At 44.3% G+C, this 20,153-nt stretch overlaps 1 protein-coding gene across 2 annotated transcripts in view; it reads right to left on the bottom strand.

The window, feature by feature from the left end:
* ELP1 (elongator acetyltransferase complex subunit 1) overlaps positions 1-20,153 on the bottom strand; it is a 52,042-nt gene that overhangs the window by 15,211 nt on the left and 16,678 nt on the right. For both annotated transcript variants that reach the window (XM_042448917.1, XM_042448916.1), the window contains 13 exons: positions 19,290-19,460; positions 18,134-18,240; positions 10,682-10,785; positions 9,635-9,688; positions 9,427-9,532; positions 8,197-8,312; positions 7,238-7,311; positions 7,044-7,122; positions 6,088-6,167; positions 3,004-3,141; positions 2,492-2,577; positions 1,777-1,925; positions 1,027-1,150 (listed from right to left, as the gene is read on the bottom strand). In XM_042448917.1, coding sequence (XP_042304851.1) covers positions 1,027-1,150; positions 1,777-1,925; positions 2,492-2,577; positions 3,004-3,141; positions 6,088-6,167; positions 7,044-7,122; positions 7,238-7,311; positions 8,197-8,312; positions 9,427-9,532; positions 9,635-9,688; positions 10,682-10,785; positions 18,134-18,240; positions 19,290-19,460 — 1,388 coding nt within the window. The remainder of the gene's footprint in view (positions 1-1,026; positions 1,151-1,776; positions 1,926-2,491; positions 2,578-3,003; positions 3,142-6,087; positions 6,168-7,043; positions 7,123-7,237; positions 7,312-8,196; positions 8,313-9,426; positions 9,533-9,634; positions 9,689-10,681; positions 10,786-18,133; positions 18,241-19,289; positions 19,461-20,153) is intronic.

Here is a 20,153-nt window from a genome sequence, read left to right as displayed (position 1 = left end):
TAACTGTTGGTAAGCATGCAGAGCGATTTTACAGCACCTCTGATAAGCAGGGCTAGAACAGACTGGCAAGAAGCTGCTCCTGCTGAAGCTACTCCTGCCGAAGTTGGATTGGGTCTACAACAAACATATGCCGTGGCCCCAATCCACTTTGAACTTGGCCCAAATAGGAGCGGAAATGATCTGCTCCTATTTGGGCTGGGAAAGAACTGCCTTTCCCAGCCCCACCACAGCCCCAGGGTAGTTCCAAGATGCTCCGGTGGCATGCAGTGTGTAAATGCTGTGCTGCTAGTGTGTCTTGAAGCCACTCACATCTGGCCAGCTTCTGGGCGTCACTGGAGCATGTGGCATGTAAATGCCATGCTCCGATGACACCTGAAAGTGGGCTTTCTTTGGCCATCTGTTTTGGCCTTAAGTGAGCGAAAGATGTTGTCGACTGGGTCTATTTCCTCAGATACATGTGGTTGGTCAGTCATTTGTGACTGAAAATGTAACAACAATCCCCACTATGCACAAGCTGTTTGCAAACTAGTGTCAAACCCTGGTTTGAAATATCCTGGTTTGGCACTGGCTTATAAACTTTATGACCTTGGTTCAGTCATCATGTCAACACATGCATATATCTGAATATAACTATTTTACTAAATTCAATTGTCATTCCCAACTAGAGAGAATCATTAGGATATGTCAAGTCAACAGTTGTGTGGATCCTACTGATTCCTAACTCTAACTGGGACTAGCAATTGCATTTTGTTCACTGAGTATGATCTCCTAATTTAGTTATCTTTCACTAAAGAAACAGACTTGGTTGGATTACATCCAGTTTTTGTTAACCTTTATGCTGGTGTTAAATTTCAAGCTGTTCTACATTGTGGCACCCAGCCAAGAAAACTGCCTCCTGAATGGAGATCAGCATGGCCCCCTTGTTATGCCAGAAAATGTAACATTTTTATTTTCAACAATATTCTCACAGTGCTACCAGAAGAAATAAGATGGCACCTTTTCCCTCAAGATTTCCAATGTACCTACCACATTTACTGAGGTGATGGAGTGCCTTTGGGTACCTCTTCAGATATTTGTCTATAGAATATCGCTGGTAATTGCTTTCCATTTTCTTAAGTTTGTTTAAAAATGGGAGATACTCCTTAGGATCCTGTAAATAAAATTAAAATCATTCAGTATACCAAACAACATAATAAACTCATAACAGCTTGTGTATTTTTTTTATATCAGTGGAATTACAGCCCTTGAAAGGTACAACAACCTAGACCTGAACTGAAACCAAAGTCCATACTGATGTAGGGACTTCAGTGCCATTTTTAGCAATTCCTGTAGTTATGTTCATTTTCTTTGATGCGGTCCTCTGCACCAATCTTTCTTTTCTTCCCTAAACCTCTGTTTTTCAGCCCACACTACCATTTTTTTTCTTGTTGGGTGTGAAGACACACATGCTTTTTGATTATGCTATTACTTTCCTTCTGAGATGACAACTTCATGAACTCTCACTCATGCACCCAGGAGAGACATGGGACACTATCAACAGTCTGATTAAATGGCAGCATGAGCAAAAAGAGTTGGGAGGACAGTTACAGGAAAGAAGGAAAACAGGCACTGTGATGGGATTTGCAAGAATGGATAGCCTGTCTTGTTTATGAATGCTAAGGAAATTTGAGTGGTGGCAGTAACTCTTGGACATATTGCTAATTCTAATACATTTATTTAAGCAGCTACAACAGATCAGTAAATGAGATATGAACTACAGGGAATGTGATAAATTACCTTCTGAGACTTCTCAGCAACCATGATAACTAAATCGAAGTCATATGTTCCCAGTGAATGGTCATACAATTCACTGACATCCACCAAGTACAGTAAGTACTTCAGAGCTTCTTCCGCACTAATGGATCCAACTGTTGCTGGCGCTTGTTCTGTAGTTAAAACCAATACTTTAAAAAAAAGCCAGCCTTCACTTGCAAAAGCAATTGTGGATGAGATCCTTCAGCTAAATGATGAATTGGTAAAATCTTCCAGAAATACAGGCATTCTTGTTCAAAAGCTCAGTAGTATCATCACATATTTATGAAACAAATACTGTATGGATACACTAGCCACGGTTGTATGACACATTGGCCATCCAGTTCAACCCCTGCCAGTGCAAGAATTCACAACTATAGCATTCCTGAGGACTGGTCATCCAAACATGATTTAAAACTAAATTGAAAATAAATGGGGGCTGCATGATTCAAATGTTCATTACTAAAACACAGAATCTGATATTTGGTACCAATTTCAGGACTGATATGTTAGCTTTATTTAGAACTAAATAAGTTTTATATCCTCATAATTTAGTGGGGAAAAGACTGGAAAGAGCTAGAAAATAAGAGACTGGAGGGTAAATAAGAAGTGAACATGGCTTCCAAAGGTATATATGGATGCTGCCAAAATTCTCCTGCCCCACAATTGGCTTTAAATCAGTCCAAAACCAATACTGTACCTCTAAGTTCACGGATTCTCTGCAGGACAATTTCCAGTTCTGGAGGACTCTTTTTCACATGACAGGTCAGTATAGACAAGCAGTATCTAAAGAAGTCAATGAGAAAAGTTAAAAGCTGGAGACTCTGAATACTTTCTCATTTTTTTCATGACAAAATTTTTACTTAAGATGAAGTTGTCACTAAAATTTCACTAAAAGCAGAAGTCTTGCTAATATCCAGAATAAACATAACCTACAGGCACTGAGGAAGAAATCAGGGAATAATTCCCACTTCTTGGTGCAGAAGCTTATCATTCTGAACCTACATTCCTAGAATTTTTGAGGTGGGTGGGGTGGGGAAAGGTGTTAACTTATTTTCTCTTTCCTCACAACTCCTGTTCTGAAGCTGCTTTCTCTTTTAAGAGTCATCCTAGAGTCTGTTTTTGGTTGCACTAAAAACATTGATGAAACACTGAAAACCAACTTTCATATACTCAAATATATCAAGCCTATAATCATGGGTCTATCAGTACTTAGGAGCATTGATGTTCTCCATGGCTGCTCTCATAGAGTCACAGATGAGGTCAACTTTTTTATGATCAGAACCGGGAAGCTCACAGGCACTGGCAGGATCTAGAGGTGGGTACATAGTCTTTGTGAAGTCTTCTTCTCTAGGAAAGAAAACAAAACAGGGGGGATAGTTCTCAGTACATCAGTTTCTGAAGAAGATGATGGAATTTGGGAATGTTGGTGTGGGACAATAATAGAAAAATAACAGATGGAGATAAGATTAAGCATTCTTCCGTCATTACTTGCCTCTGTATTTTCCCCCTCCCAAAGCTGCCCTTGCCTTCTCAAAAATATCACCAATGTTCAAGGAAGTGAACTTTAGGCTCTGGGATTGAATGTGGTCTTCTTGGAGTCTAAATTCAGCCCTTTAGTGTTCCTCAGATGATACTATTCTTGCAAATTTTCCAGCTTTAGAATAGGGCATTTTCCAGTCTAAAAGGCTGAAATTCCTCTCCTAAGGTTTAGTTACCCTCAGTAACTAAACCTAAGTAGCTTTGTTAAATTGTGCTGGTATTTTTAGCTATGTGAACTCCAAGTGATTCTTCCCTTGAGCTGAAATTGATTCCCCATTTTTGGTATAAGGTGGCGGGGGGGGGGGGGGGGGGGGGGGAAGCAATGGGAACTTATATTCTGCATAACCTAGCTTGCATTACTGAGACTTGGCCAGGGGAAGATAGCTGTGTGATCTGGGCTAAAACTCTCCTGGCCGGTTATACAGTTAAGGAGCAGGTTAGGGAAGGTGGGCAAGGGGGAGGTGTGGCTATAGTCCATAAAAGTGACATCACTTTGACCAGGAACCCGGTCTCAAAACTGAGACACATCGAGTGTATTTACCTGACCCTAAAGGCCAAGGACAGTCCGGGGATTCTGTTGGTCTACTGTCCACCTCGTAGCCTAACAGACTCCCTGGCCGAGCTGACACAGCTGGTCTTGGAGCTGGTGTTGGAGTCCCCCAGGCTTCTTGTCCTGAGGACCTCAACATCCCCTTCGAGGCCGGCTCATCCTGTCCCAATTGGTCCAGGGTTCAACACATTGTGCTGGTAATACACTCAATGTGGTCTTTAGTATGGACTGAGAACATCCGTGGGTGGAAGTAAATGATATTTCTCCCCTGTCATGGACGGACCATTTTCTGGTCAAGGTAGGACTCAAGGCCACAACCCAAAAACCCCTCGGGGGTGGAGGACCTATTAGAATGGTCCGCCCTCGAAGGCTGATGGAACCCAAAAGGTTCCAAGAAGCCCTAGAGGGAGTTATGACTGGGAATGATAGCGATTCTGTCGACACCCTGGTATATAACTGGAATAACATCCTTACCGGGGTAATAGACTCTATCGCTCCCGAGCGTCCTTACCAGACTGCTCCTTTAAAGCCCTACATGGCTTGGGCTCGAGTTACTTGAAGGAACGCCTCTCCTTACATAATCTGCACCCTCAGAACAACAGGTAAGCTCATACTTGAGCACCCTAGGGTGAGATTAATTTCTACCCACCATAGAACATTCTTGGCTACAGCCCCCACACATTGCAATAACCTCCCAGAAGAGATACGCTGCATCCCTATGTGGAAACCTTTAAGAAGGCGTTAAAAACTTATCTTAATAATAATAATAATAATAATAATAATAATAATAATAATAATTTGTATACCGCCCTATGGGAAACCAATCCGGGCGGTTGACAACAGTAAAATATAAAATACAACAATTAAAAACACTTTATCCCTCCCCCCCTTAAGACAGTATTAAACAGTATAACATATTAAAAACACAATATCAAAGCATAAAAACAACAATTAAAAACTAAAAACCCTGATATCCCTCTGTTGATCCTCAACCATCACTAAGATGGGGCCACGGGAGGAATGAGGGAATCAGGGAACCTGAGCCGGGATGGTTAATCTGGAAAGGCCTCTTCCAATTAGCATACCCTCCCAACTCTTTATAAAGTCTATCCCTCCATAGAAATTGAGTAAGACCCCAATTAGGACTGGCACATTGTATGTTTTGTAGATATATATTATTTTTATAAATTGTTTTTAATAATTATTATAGATATCATGGATAATTGTATTTTTAACTGTAATTGTATATTGTTTTGTTGTTTTATATTCTGCTGTAATCCCGCTTCGATCCTCTGGGAGAAGCGGGACATATAAATAAAACATATTATTATTGTTATTATTATTATTATTATTACCACTAAACAGTACACTAAATATATAGGTGAAGGCAGTCACCTGAGACCAAACAAGGCAGAACCCATTCTGAACCTTAGAGGACCATACTCATTTCATAAAGCCCCGATTTTATACATTTTAATTGGAAATATTAATAATGTGCACTCTCAAGTTTAAAGCACCTTCTTGCTTTTGGCCCAGGAGAGGACTTTTTTCAAGCCAAGTTCTGTTTTTGAAAAAACTCCCTGCTGGGTCTAAAATAAACCAGGGTGGGGAGGAATGTGATGAAATTTCCCCCAAATAAACATTTAAAACAATGGTGCGGGTGTGTGTGTGTGAGAGAGAGAGAGAGCCAGTATGGTATAGTCAAATGGTTTGAGCACTGGATTATAACACCAGAGACCAGGATTCAAATTCCTGCTTGCCCACTGAAACAAACTGGGCATGTCACACTCTCTCAGCCTCAGAGGAAGGCAATGACAAACCATCTCTGAACCAATTCTGCCAAGAAAACCCCATGATAGTTTCGTGATAGGTTTTCCTTAGGGTCACCTTAAGTCAGAAATGACTTGAAGGCACACAGCCCTCAGATGGATCCTATAGCCCTATGGTGTAAGGCTTTTAGTGTACCGAATCCTGCAGTCTTTCAAACAAAGGGTGGATGCACTTCGTTTATTTAATATCACAAGTATTTACTTTAGAGCCTAATTTAAGTGGAAAAATTAATTTTGTTGTTGTTACTACTAAACAATTGGGAGTCAGGTCACCCTTACAAATCTACTGCAAATCATCCATAGATCTACTCATAAATCTTGATCTAGTTCTAGTCATTTCAGACAAAGTATATTAATAAGCAAAACCATACTTACTTCAGCTCTGTGAGAAACAGGTTAATGTAGTTCACAGAATCAATTTGTTTTATGAATGTTTCCACATTTTCCAGGAAAACCTGAAATTGAATGAAGTCTTGTTAACATTCAGATCAATCTATCTAGAGCTTACTTTTATTTTAATATGCAAAAGAAACTAAATGTCACTTTCATACAGAAACATGCTTTTATAGTATATCCACAAAGCTAGGACAGATGCCTTATGATAAACAAACGTACACAGTCCTCATGTGACCTATGCACATGTCAGAAATGGTATCAAGAGGAAATGCTCTAGACTTGCCCATCTCCTAACTGAGGGGTAAGAATAATGTGAGCCTCCAGATGTTGGTGAACTGCCATTCCCAGCAGTCCTAGCCAGCACAGCCAACAATAAGGAAGAGTTACAATATGACAACATCTGGGGCCTATATGATTCCTTCCCACTGGTCAAGACATAAGGAATATTTCTGTCATCTAGCAAAGAAGAAAATCTACCACTTACTTCAGAGTTATTGGTTTTACTCATAAATTCATACAATTAACTCAGATTTCTTTAGGGCTTTCCCACGTATCTTTATTGAAGAGACATTTAAATACAGATCTCATGTTACACTGTAAAGATAAAGTAAGCTTAACATAGAATAAAACAACAACAAAATAAAACAACGAACAATAAGAAATACTGAATTTACACGTATGCCAGGAAAAAGGGGGGGGGGAGGGGGAGAAGAAGAAACTCAGATTTCTTTAGTAAAGTGACTGCCCTAATGACAGTGATAATAATAGTGCCTGATCTCTGATGTTCAGGTTGCACTCAGTGCTCCTGTGCTTATCATATACATCTTGATATTTTATACTGACACTGATTGTTTATTTTAGCTTAAACACTTCCATTCCCAGTCTCTATCATCCTTCTCTAAGACGCCCTCTATGTAGCATTTATCCAAACTTACCTTTGGATTGTGGTCATAAATAAGGTTGAGATTGATTCGCAGCTTCCGCATACATTCAAATGCTTCTTTATACTGGAGGCTGTTTGGAAAGGCAGAGTGGTACTCATCAGTTTCAAAACAGTCATGAGATGAGGAAAAACACAGGAGCCATACAATCTGAAAGCTTAATAGAAGAACCACTTGGTTTGACTCACCGGTCCAGCCACTTGCGAATTTGGGCCAGAACAAGGGCTCGATGGTGAATGGTTTCTAAATTCCCTCTTGGCACCTACAAAAGATCACAACATCAGTGTGCCATCCTTGCTGTTGGCATTATGAAAATCCAGCACCAATCACTTTCAATGGCATTATTCCCCTTCAGTACAATCCAGCATAGTTGCTACCTTTGTAAGGTGCCTTGAGTACACCAATGGAGAGGCTTAATTGGAAGTGTAGTTAATCTGCCTACTCAGGGTATCTAGATGGCTGGAGCACACTTTTCTATTTAAAACTAGAGGCAACTTTTACTGTTTACATACCAGAACATCACAGATGGGAAGCAGTCACGCCTAGAGTTTCCTTTAGATAGTCTCATCTTCTCCCCTTTCCTTGTTTAGAAGCACAATGCAGTTAGTATGCAAAGGGATATTGTACCACCTTTGAGACTAACTGAAAGAAAGAAGCTGATAGCATGAGCTTTCAATGTTGCATAGTGTATGCTTCCTGAGATGTATGGGGTGCAGTCAGTAGTTTAACATAAACAAAACCTGGATTTCAAAAATGTACTTGTGAAGTGAAACACAATTGTGTGGCATTGGCACTAATTTCTCCTTGCCATTCTACATAAGCAGAAGAATCATGTGCCATAGCTCTTAGCCAATTTTCAGATTGTAAATGCAGGGAAGGCCACAGCATGTTTGAATTCTGCCCTATATACTTCTTTCTTGAGAACACATGAAGGACAAAGCTGCAGCCTCATCTTTTCCCCAGCTTTCTATATGGGAAAATATTCAAGTACTGTATGATGCACTGTTATTTGAATAGCGCGCTCCAGCAAGATCACATAACACAATTCTTCCATTTTTGTAGCTTAGTTATTTTTCTCCCATACAACCGATAAATTCATGCTTGAGCAAGTTGATCTGGACTGTAAATATAGAGAGGGAATACTGACCTGCAATACTAGCTTTGTATCCAGTGGTACAATTGTGACTATCCGAGATCCTCTTTCAATCTTGCGTAGTGTTTCACTGTTCGGAACAGAAGTGGTGGCCAAACCTGACTGCAAAGCTGAAGGTGTCACAATCAATAGCAAAAATCTTAGCTCCAAAAGGACTTTACTTCTGCTTCTTGCACTGCACAACTCTTTCCCTTGACGTATTTTAAGGTGGGTTTCAGGGCACAAATAGGGAGAGTGATCATAGCCACAATATCATGGCTATGTGCCTGGTGTAGGATTTTGGCTATTACAGTGGTACCCCGGGATACGAAATACCCAGGTTACGAAATTTCCGGGATACGAAAAAATCCCATTGGAAATAATTGTTCCGGGTTACGAATGTTTTTTCGGGTTACGAAGAAAATTTTTGGTGCTTTTTGGCGCTTTTTCGCACGAAACGCGGCTTTTCCCCATTAGCGCCTATGGCAATTCGGCTTACGAAGGCTTTTCGGGTTACGAAAGCGGCCGCGGAACGAATTAATTTCGTAACCCGAGGGAGCAGTGTATTTGTTACAGCCTTGTCATGAGCAGACTGATATACCCAAAACTTTTACTAGTTGGGATTTTTCTTGGAAATTAATGTCTGAATAGGCATGACATCTAAAGACTGGAGCAGATGCCCAGATACTCCTTACAAGCATAGTTTGGAAGAGGATGCTGGAAGAATAGCAGAAACATGTTCTCCTTTATTCTTCTTTTCTTCGGGCTGTTTATACCTATGGCAAATGTATTGCAGGGATGTGACCCATGCAGATAAGAGAACTGCACGATTTCTGTCAACTGTACAGGGAAGTTCCCCAACCACATGTTCCACCTCATCCACATTTTCTATAACATGTTACAGAGCATCTCTGTGCACTTTGCTATGTATCTAACGCCTGATTACATGCAACCTGTATTCCTTAAACATCACACACAATTGTATTTGGGGATCTTGGATTACTGTGTAAGTACTGCAAATGCACAGAGGCAAGCCAGGACCAGGGATAGTAGAGATCAGCAACAAATGCAATACTGCTGCCATCACAGGACACATTTAACATACACAGACAGCATACAGTATCTGTGCAAACTGGCTTTTGAAAGAAATTTTAACTGGCATTTCTGATAACGAATTTATAAATCTGGAGCAAGCCATAGTCATCCTCTGTTTCGGGCATCTTTATTGGAAGAAACAGTGTTTACCTTTCAAAGACATGTTCTTCAGAGACAGACACTGGCAGGTATGCAAGTGGGTAGTCATCAAAAGAAACTCATCATGGATTGCAAAGGAAGTGATATTTGAAGCAACCTGTGAAAAGAAAGAGCACCTCAGTCACTGTAGAAAATAGCATGTGACTTTCATTCTTAGGGAAATAATAGACAAAAAGAGAAAAGCAGCAGCGGATGGTACCTCTGTGTCATTAATAAAAAAACGACATCTGTCAGTCAGGCCAAAGATGGTTTCCTAAAAAGACCAAAGAGAAAAAAAGATAGATAGATATAAAATACAAGAAAACAAAACTAAACATGTCACAATTTTGCAATCAGTGACAGGAAGCAGAAGTGGTAACATGCCCAGTTTGCCCCTCATACAAAGGAGGGAATGTCTCTTTCATGCTGATAGCAAGCTATTGAAAGCTATTGCTTTGATTCCCATTTAAGTTTATGGAATATTGAGCAACAATTAAGATCTGTCCAATTCACTGACAACAATATCCTTCATCAAGCAACATATCTAGGATCTACCTGTGACAGCAGCATAAAATTTTTGCAAAATCCAGGGACTGTCATGATATGTGATACAGTCAGCCTTCCACATTTGCAGCTTTGATTTTTGCTTATTCATGGATTAGAGCATCTGTTTCTCTAGGCCTCTCAAGGTCCTCCAGCACACCTGTGCTGGAAGTTAACACAGAACTGTGATGGAAGACCTAGAGATTCCTAGAGAAAACTTATCTCTTGGCATTGAAGATCCTCCTCATGATTCTGTCTGTTGTCTACTTCCAGTGGATGTTGACCAGAGAGTTGACTGGAGGACCAAGTAATTCTAGATGTGTTCTATGATGTAAAACAAATGGTTTTTTTTTAATTTGCAATTTTTAGACTTTCCAGGGTCCTGTGCCCTTAACCCCAGTGATGTAGAGGGCCACTGTACTGGCAAGCTGCCATTATGTTCCTCTAAGAACTTTATCTACTGCACGGAATGTGATTACAGCAAACATTTTTCAGACATTTGATAAGAGAATGGCGAGAACCAGCAGCAAAGCATACAAACAATGTGGGAGTGGACATATACTAGACCAGTGGTTCCCAACCTTTGGTCCTCCAGGTGTTTTGGACTTCAACTCCCAGAGGCCCCAGTCAGTTTACCAGTAGTAAACATTATGGGAGATGAAGTTCAAACATATGGAGAACCAAAGGTTTGGAACCACTTACTAGACTTTAACTGATTACTTACTTCACCACTGATCATAGCCAGTGCAACCTGCATACAAGGAGAGGGAAACTGCACTGCTGAACCACTGGTGTTCAGCCATGGGATGACCGTAGGTGTCTCAGCTCCTGAAGCATAACAGAGAAGATATTTTAAATTCTACATGATAAAGCTAAGGGTATATATTTCACTTGCAAGATGAGTCACTTTGGTCACATCTTGGGATGATGCTGGTAGTTGGGTATCTCTTATAGTACTAGATTATAATGTGAATATATCACTGAACACTGGAATTATAATGTGTGTAGCTGCCCCAGAGAGAGAGAGAGAGGCAGGTCTGGGGAAGGGCATGAGTACATGCGAGGAATCTAGGATCCTAATGGACCATAAGTTGAACATGATGCATAGTATGATGGGGAAGCTAAAAAAGCCAATGAGATGCTAGACTGCATCAACAGAAATATGCATCTAGATTGAGGTAAGTAATAGCCACTCTATTCTGTTTCGGTCCGGAATAACCTGGAATACTGCATCCAATTCTGGGTAGCACAATTTAAAAAGGATGTTGACTGCGGGAGTGTGTCCAGAAGAGGGCAACCAAAATGACGCGAAAGCCTGGAAACCAAATCCTATGAGGAGGACTTAGGGAGCTGGGTATGTTTAGTCTGGAGAAGAGAAGTGTAAATATTTGAAGGATGTCACACAGGATAGAGCAAACTTGTTTTCTGCAGCTCCAGAATAGAACTTAGATCAATGATTCAAACTACAGGAAAAGAGATTCTAGCTCAGCATGAGAACTTCTGACAATAAGAGCTGTTTGACAGTGGAAAATGCTGCCTCAGAGAGTGGTGGTCTCCTTCTTGGGGTTTTTAAACAAAGGGTGGATGGCCATTAAGAGTGCTTTGATTGTTTATCCCTGCATGGTAGTATGGGTTGGACCGAATGGCCCTTGTGGTTCTTCTAACTCTTATGATTCTAGACATTATATGCAACATACAGCAGATACACTGGATCATACATGCGCCATTTGCAATCCAAGTGTGAAGTCTTTTAGAAAGCATCAGGCATCTGTACACACCAAATCAGTTCATGGATTTTCACAGCATAAGAAGTGGCCCTTATCGTGGTCAGACTACTACTGGTACATTAGGTTTAATACAGCTTCTTCTGGCTAGCAGTAGCCCTCTGAGGGTGCAGGCAAGGGATCTTGGACAGCCTTGCTATCAGAATTCTTTTTAAGTGGAACGCCAGGGGTTTAACTGGGGCTTTTGCACCACTTAGGCTGCATCTACACTGCTGAATGAATGTATTTTGATACCGTTTAATTGTCATGGCTCCATACTACGGAATTCTGGGATTTGTAGTTTTGTGGTACATAGGCTATACACAGTATCGCTCCCAAGCGCCTCTCAGGCCTGCTTCCAACGAACCCTGGTATAAGAAGACCTCCGGGCACGGAAGAGGTTCTGCGACGGCTGAGCACCGCTGGCGGAAAACCCGTGCTTATCGACCAGACTCTCCTAGACCATCTTTTGAAGACTATGGAGAGGCGTACGTGCAGCTAAGATTCGTTCTATGCTGCACGTGTCGCGTCCACGCGTCGCGTCCGCAGAGTTGTTTCAGGGTGTGAGGAGCTAACTCAGCTCCCTCTGCCCCGAACCAGATCCTTGACCTTCTAAGGCCTGCTGCGACCAATTTAACAACTTCTTCGCGGATAAATCTTCGGATAAGCGAAGGTCTTGAGGCCAGCCTTCAGCAGAACCTAGAGTAGAGGTATCCAGGGCATCCTTGTGAACTTGGTTAGTCTGATCAGTTTGGTCTGTCAGTACCGAGGTGTGGACAGATCTTGGAAGTGTTTGGAAGACAACATGCCCTCTCGTCCCTGTCCTATGGCTAGCGACAGGGGGGCCCAGCTGTACCTTTGGTTACAGCGGATTATTAACACCTCACTGGGGATGGGCAATTTCCAACAAATTTGAAATTGGCCGTAGTTAACCTCTATTAAAAAAGCCCCCCTGACCCCTGTTGCATAAAACATTAGGCCTATTTCGCTATTGCCATTTCGGGGAGTGATCGAGGGGGCGGTTGCAATCCAACTTCACTGATCTTGGATGAACGAATATCTAGACCCATTCAAACCGGCTTTCGGCGGTTGGGTTGGGTTTGTTGAGACTGCTATGGTCGCCTTGGTGATGATCTCCGTCTGGGCATGGCAGGGAAGCGTGTCCCTGTTGTGCTCTTGGACATTTCAGCGGCTTTCATACATAGACCATGGTATCCTTCTGGGACGCCTGGCGGAGGTGGGAATCCGGGGCACTGCGCTCCAGTGGTTCCAGTCCTATCTCTCCGGGAGGTCCCAGATGGTGCAGCTGGGAGAGTGCGTCCGACGAGAGGGCCCTTACATTGGGGTCCCTCACGGAGCCTTCTGTCTCCCATGCTTTTCAACATTTACATGAAACCGCTGGGAGAGATCATCGAGACATGGGGCGCGGTGTTATCATTCCGTGATGACACCAAATAGTTTCTCTATGTTCCGACTGATGCAGTGACGGGATTGGCGTTCTCTCCTCTCGTGGCCTGTCTGGATGTCGGTTATGGGCTGGATGAGGGACACCCGACTCAGGCTGAATCCAGAGAAGCGGAAGTACTCGTGATAGGTTCCCCCGTCCGGGGTTGGCGGTGGTTCCACCAGTCCTGAATGGAATACTTTCCTGTGAAGGGCTCTGTAAGCACGCCTGGGGGTGCTCCTGGACTCGTCGCTCCACCTTACATCTCAGGTGGATGCGACGGTCAGGAGCACCTGTTATCAGCTTCGTCTGATTACGCCAGCTGCGTCCCTACCTCGACCGGGGAGACCTTGAAACGGTTGTACACGCCCTGGTAACCTCTCGTTTGATTTCTGCACCGCGCTCTACATGGGGCAACCTTGTACCATACCCGGACTGCAACTTGTGCAGAATATGGCAGCCCGTCCTGGTTACTGGCATGCCAGGCCATCATATAACACCCAGTCCTCAACGACTTACATTGGCTGCCTTTCGCTTTCGGGGCATACAAGGTGTGGTTATTACCTATAAAGCCTAAATGGTTGGGCCCCGGTATTGGAGGACCGCCCTCTCTCCGTCAATCCGCCCGCACACTCAGTCATCAGGGCAGCTATTGTTAACCGTCCAGAGGCGAATATAGTTCTACCACCAGGAGGGCTTCTCCCATCTCAGCCCCAACCTCTGGAACGCGCTGCCCTTCGAGCTCCGCTCAGCCACCTCCCTAGCCAATTTTGGAAGGGGCTAAAGCCCACTTATTTGACAAGCTACCCCTGACCAGCTACTCTCCCCCCTCCCCTTTTCAGCACTGTCTTGCCGGCATGGACATTTTTATTTTATTTTCTGTTTTTAATGTTTGTATGCCCTGTTGTTATATTGTTGGAATGTTGTTCACCGCCCTGTTTTTAGAAGGGCGGTATATAAATAAAGTTTATTTATTATTATATTGATCCTTCTCTGTCAGAGACCTCTGGTTGCCACAGCCAATTACAAAACCCAGGATTCTATTGATGGAACTATGGCAGTTAAAGTGGTGCCAAAGCTGCACTAGCTCTGCAGTGTAGCAGGAGCCAAAGGGAGTTCAAACCAGCTAAGCTCCTCTCCAAGCCAAAAACCCAACCAATGCACCCTCCTCGCCCCTCATCCGCCGAACCTCACACCTCACCAGCTCGAGCGTCGGCTCCTGCCGCGCGCGGCCTCCTCCGTCGGGCGTGCGTTCGGAGGTGCGCATCTGCCGCACTGTCCCCGGGAGTGCCGCCCACCAGACTGAAGGGGCACCACTGTGGGACTCTGTTTGTTGGCGTCCTGGCCTTGGCGTTGGCGGCCAGTGAGTGGGGCCTTTAAGAGACAGCTGGAGGGAAGCCAGGGAGAGCTCGCCTGTGAGAGGGCGAGCATAAAGCCGCCTGTGGACCTTCCTGACACACCCTCCTCGCCTCCTCATCCGCCGGACCCTCACACCTGCCAGCCGTCGCCTCTTGCTGGGCGGCCTCCTCCCGGGGTGTCAGAGGTGGCATCTGCGCACCGCCCCGGGAGTGCCGCCCACGGACTGAAGGGGCACCGCTGCGGGGACTGCGTAACTGCGCATTGCGCAGTTCTTATTGGGATAGGAGGCCTTGGGTTAGCCCGGGAGCAGAGGATGCCTGTGGTGGCTAACCTCTGCCTCTTTAGTAGCCATAGAAGGGTGGGGGAGGTTAGGGATGCGGGGGGGATGCCTGGGCCGGGGATAACATCTCTGCGGGCGGAGCTCCAATTGAGGTTGTGTGGGACAGGGTGGAGGTATGGCCGTGGGAGAAGGGACTTCCGTTCCAGGGGAGGCGTGATCGATGCATCATCATCTATCTCGCCTTCCTGTCCCCTCCCCCACTGAAGGACCTGAGGGTCACTCCAACCGTGCCACAAACCTGTCGCTGCTCCTATGCAATGCCAGGTCTGTCAACACCAAGACCCACATCCTCCAGGATCTACTGGAGGACTCTAGTGTGACCTGGCTTGCATTACCGAGACCTGGCTGGGGCTGAAAGGGGATGCTGTGTGGGCTCAGGCCCTGCCTGCTGGGTTCTCGGTGAAGGACCAGCCGCAGGTTAGGTGGGCGGGGGGGGGGGTGTGTGCTTGTATATAGGAACAACGTGTCCCTCACCAGGAACCACATCCGACAGACCTCCTATATCGAGTGTATTTACCTGACCCTAAAGGCTAGGGACAGTCTGGGTTCTGTTAGTGTATCGGCCACCCCATGCATTAGCAGACTCTTAACGAGCTGACACAGCTGGTCGCTGAGCTGATGTTGGAGACGCCCAGGCTTCTTGTCTGGGTGACTTCAACATCTCCCTCACGGCCAGCTTGTTCCATCCGGTGCGGCTCGGGAATTCATGGATACCATGGCGGCCATGGCCTGTCCCAGCTGATACAGGGTCCTACGCACTGTGCGGGTAATACTCTCATTTGGTCTTCTTTTCGGAGGGCGGGAAAATCCGTGGGTGGAATAGCTAATGTTTTCCCCCCTGTCATGGACGGATCATTTCTGGTAGAGGTGAAAATCAAGGCCCTTACCCAGATCCCCCCCGGGGTGGTGGACCTGTTAGGATGGGTCCACCCTCGAAGGCTTATGGAACCTGAGAGTTCCAAGAACCTTAGAGGGGGCTCACGGTTTGGAAATGACGGCGACTCTGTTGATGCCCTTACCGGTATTTGGAATACGGTCTTTCGAGGGCTATACACAGGATCGCTCCCAAGCGCCCTCTAGGCCCGCTTCCAAGCGTAAGCCCTGGTTATACGGAAGATCTCGGGCAAGGAAGCGTGCTCTGCGAGGCTAGAGTACCGTTGGCGGAAACACCTTCGCTTAGACGACAAGGCTCTCCTAACCAACTGTTGAGGATACGGAGAGGCAATACGAGCAACAAAGAACTCGTTCTATGGTGCTCGTATTGCGTCCGCTGAGTCGCGTCCGGCAGAGTTGTTCAGGGTGGTCAGGGAGCTAACTCCAGCTCCCTCCCTTCCCTGAACCAGATCCTTGAACCCTTTAGTCTGCTGTGACCTGTTTAACGACTTTTTTGCGGTATAAAACCTCTCGTATAAGCGAAGGTCTGAACGCCGACTCTATAGCAGAACCAGGGTAGAAGTGTCCAGAGCCTCTGTGGACTATGTTAAACTGGATCAGTTTGAGTTGGTGTAGTACCGAGGATGTGGGACAGATCCTCAGAAGTGTTCGGGAAAACAACCTGCTCTCTTGATCCCTGTCCCTCGTGGTTAGTGGCCCGAGGGGGGACCGGCGTAACATCATTGTTACGCCGGATAATTAATACATCTTTGAGGGATGGGGTATTTCATCGGATCTTAAATTGGCCATTGTAAAACCGTTCCTAAAAAAGCCCTCCCTCGACCCCCTGGTTCTAATAATTATCGGCCTGTTTCGCTGCTACATTTTTGGGTAAGGTGATCGAGAGGGCGTGTTGCGATCCAGCTTCAGGCGGTTCTTGGATGAAACGGATTATCTGGACCCATTTCAAATGGCTTCCGGGCGGGTTTTACGGGGTTGAGACTGGCCATGGTCGCCCTGGTCGACTGATCTCCGTCTGAGCGTCGACAGGGGTAAGCGTGTCCCTGTTGGTTTCTCTTGGAAATCTCAGCGGCTTTCGATACCACTGACCATGGTATCCTTGGGGCGCCTGGCAGAGGTGGGATCGGGGCACTGCGCTCCAGTGGTTCCGGTCTCTACCTCTCCGGGACGGTCCCAGATGGTGTGCGCTGGGAGACTTGTTCTCGATGAGGGCCCCTTAAAAAGGGGGTCCCTCAAGGAGCCATTCTGTCTCCCATGCTATTAACATTTACATGAAACTGCTGGGAGAGATCATCTGGAGACATGGGGCGCGGGTTATCAGTACGCTGATGACACCCAAATTCCTTTTCTCTATGTCTCCGACTGATCGCAGTGACTGGGGATGGCGTCTCTCTCTCGTGGCCTGTCTAGAGTCAGTAATGGGCTGGATGAGGGAAAACACTCACTCAAATGAATCCAGAGAAAACGGATGGGGTACTAGTGATAGGTTCTCCTGTCCAGGATGTGGGTGATTCCACCTGTCCTGAACGGGGTCATGCTCCCTGTGAAGGACTCCGTGCACAGTCTGGGGGTGCTTCTTGGACTCGTCCTTACCTGACTGCTCAGGTGAATTGCGACGGTCAAGAGCACCGTTATCAGCTTCGGCTGATTCGCCAGCTGCGCCATACTGGCCGAGGGACTAGAAACTGTTGTACATTGCTCTGTACTTCGAGACTGGATTCTGTCAATGTACTCTACATGGGGCAACCCTTATAGCAAACTCGGAAGCTACAAATGGTGCAGAATATGGCAGCCCGGCTGGTCACTGGTGCTCCCAGGACCAGCCATATAACACCGGTTCTAAAAGACCTCCATTGGCTGCCCATCCGCTTCCAAGCTCAATATAAGGTGTTGGTAATTACCTATAAAGCCCTAAATGGCTTGGGCCCAGGATACCTAAAGGACCGCCTCTCCCCGTACATTCCGCCTCGCACCCTCAGAACGTCTAGGCAGCACCTACTGAAGGTGCCTGGGGCTAGGTTAGCCTCCACTACACGGAGGACATTTTCCATAGCTGCCCCAGCCCTTTGGAACGCGCTGCCCACAGAGCTCCGCTCGTCTACTACCCTGGCCCAATTTAGGAAGGACCTTAAAACCTTCCTATTCCAACAGGCATTCCCCGAATAAAAATCCTGTGGGCCTCCCTCCTCTTCCGTGGCCAAGAGGTTGGGCTATGGGGTTTTTCTGCTTGTTTGTTTGATTTTTATTGTTTGTGTATTTTAATCTTATGTAATTGATGATTGTGTTTTAATCTGATGTAAGCCGCCCTGATCGTAGGAAGGGCGGGATATAAATAAAAATTTTATTATTATTTATTATATTAGTAATGGTACATACCCCAGAGATACTTCATTATTTGACCATCAGAAAGTTGCAGAGCCACAACTTTGGTCTTTGCGTTGACACATAAACTGATTACATCTCCAGCCACAGTAACAGGGGAGCTACAACAAGATACACAAAAAGTAGAATGGTCATCACACTATGGCTAACCTGCACTCAATCACTTCTGTGGCAATGAATGAAAGGGGAATGTAGGCACCTTAAGTCCAAACTAGAATGTAGACTATTCTATTAAGCAAGTGATACTTAAACTGCAGTGACAAGACAAAACAAAACAAAAACAAAAAAATGTCCACCCCTCAGCTCACCACTTTTCTGTAACCTTATTGAGCATTATTATATAATTTGTTTAAATGCATTATATGTATTACAACTTCTGGGTAGATGTACATGGACCCAATATGACATACAGTAGGTAAGATTGTTTGATATGCACCAGAAGTACCTGAGTTTACATCCCCAATTCTCCATCAACTCCAAAGGATAAGCTTGGGCAATTTATTGATTTATTATTTTCACATGAAATAATGAGGAAAAAATCCTAAATTTCAGGACAAAAAGTGATATACAAGCATGGGAAGTGAATAAATGCTCTAGATAAAAAATACATGGGTCTATTAAAATGTTTAATAATTACAAAATAATATTTGAAAGAAATATGGGAGCGAGAGAACTGTGAACAAGGACAAAAATAATTTTTATCAAGATAGACCAACTTCTCTCAGTTTCTGCAGGCTTTTAAGTTGTACCTAACCTTTTATAACACAAATATTTGCATATTGGGGCTACAATCATCTACTGGCTTCTCATACATGTTGCATGGAGTCTTTTTCTAGGCATAATCTATAGCAAGACCACACCTTTTGCACTCCAGAGTATACACACACACACACACACACACACACACACACCAGGGTTACTAATAAAAGTGCCAAGAAAGAAGGACCATCTCAAAAGGAGTTTTGCATCTTAAATGGTTATTCTGCTAAAATGTTTATGCTCAACAGGCTACTATGAGAACAAGTAATCCTGGAAGAAATGGTTTTCCACAATCGCCAACTTTTACATATCCAAACACATGACACTGACTCAACTATCCACACTTGTACGCCTTTGGTTTAAAAACACAAGAGACATAAAATCCTAATACCTGATATCAACACATCCTTTCTCTGTTGCTGAAGATAGTTTCAGATGGTGAATAACAGTATTAGCTGGGATCTGTCCCTTGCTAGCAGCTAGGAGGAGATCATCTTGCAACCAGGTGATAAGGCGAAGCCACAGTGGATTTCTCCCATCTTTGTAATCAACAAAGTCAATTCTGTGAGAGTTCACAAAAAGAGAATGTCAGAATATTTAAACAGAATATTAACACAGAACATTCTTCCAATACATCAGTCATCTCCATCATTACATAAAGTAACAGTTTATAAAAGTACACCCAAGCAAGCAAGACAGTGTGTACAGATCACACTATTACCAATATTCTTTTGGCAATTTTAAGGAAAATGTAAGAACCATAGAAATTCCACAAAAACTTTCATGAGTTAAGAGCTGATTAGCTTTGCAATGAGAAAAGATCCTGAAGAGCAATCACAATTAGGATTGCAAAAAGCCTCTTTCAACCTCTACCTACCCTGTTTTTTAACTGCTAACAGGATTAGAAAATCAGCAGTTTCAGTGAAGATCACTGGGAAGTATGCAGTGGGAAGCTTCTGAGTCCCACAACCTTCATATTTAGAGTCTAGAAGAATTTATATTGGTTCTTTGGCAGAGACTAATATATAGGGGTCCTGAGAGGTGGCCACTTGTCACTGACAAAGTCCATGGACAACAGAGGACAAAGGCCAGACATAGCATTATCAATAGTTGTGACGTGTAGTGCAGAACAGCCAGAGAAAGAAAGGCTAGGTGCTTATTTTATTTGTTACTTGATAAATCTTTACTGTTCTTATTTTCTGCATCTCTTGCAAGATATTTTAGATAGATAGATAATTACTGAATATTGGTCATA

This window comes from Sceloporus undulatus, chromosome 2 (genome assembly GCF_019175285.1).
Source record: "Sceloporus undulatus isolate JIND9_A2432 ecotype Alabama chromosome 2, SceUnd_v1.1, whole genome shotgun sequence".
Classification (NCBI taxonomy): Eukaryota; Metazoa; Chordata; class Lepidosauria; order Squamata; family Phrynosomatidae; genus Sceloporus; species Sceloporus undulatus.
The sequence above is the reverse complement of the archived record's forward strand: the minus strand, read 5'-3'. Positions and strand labels throughout refer to the sequence as shown.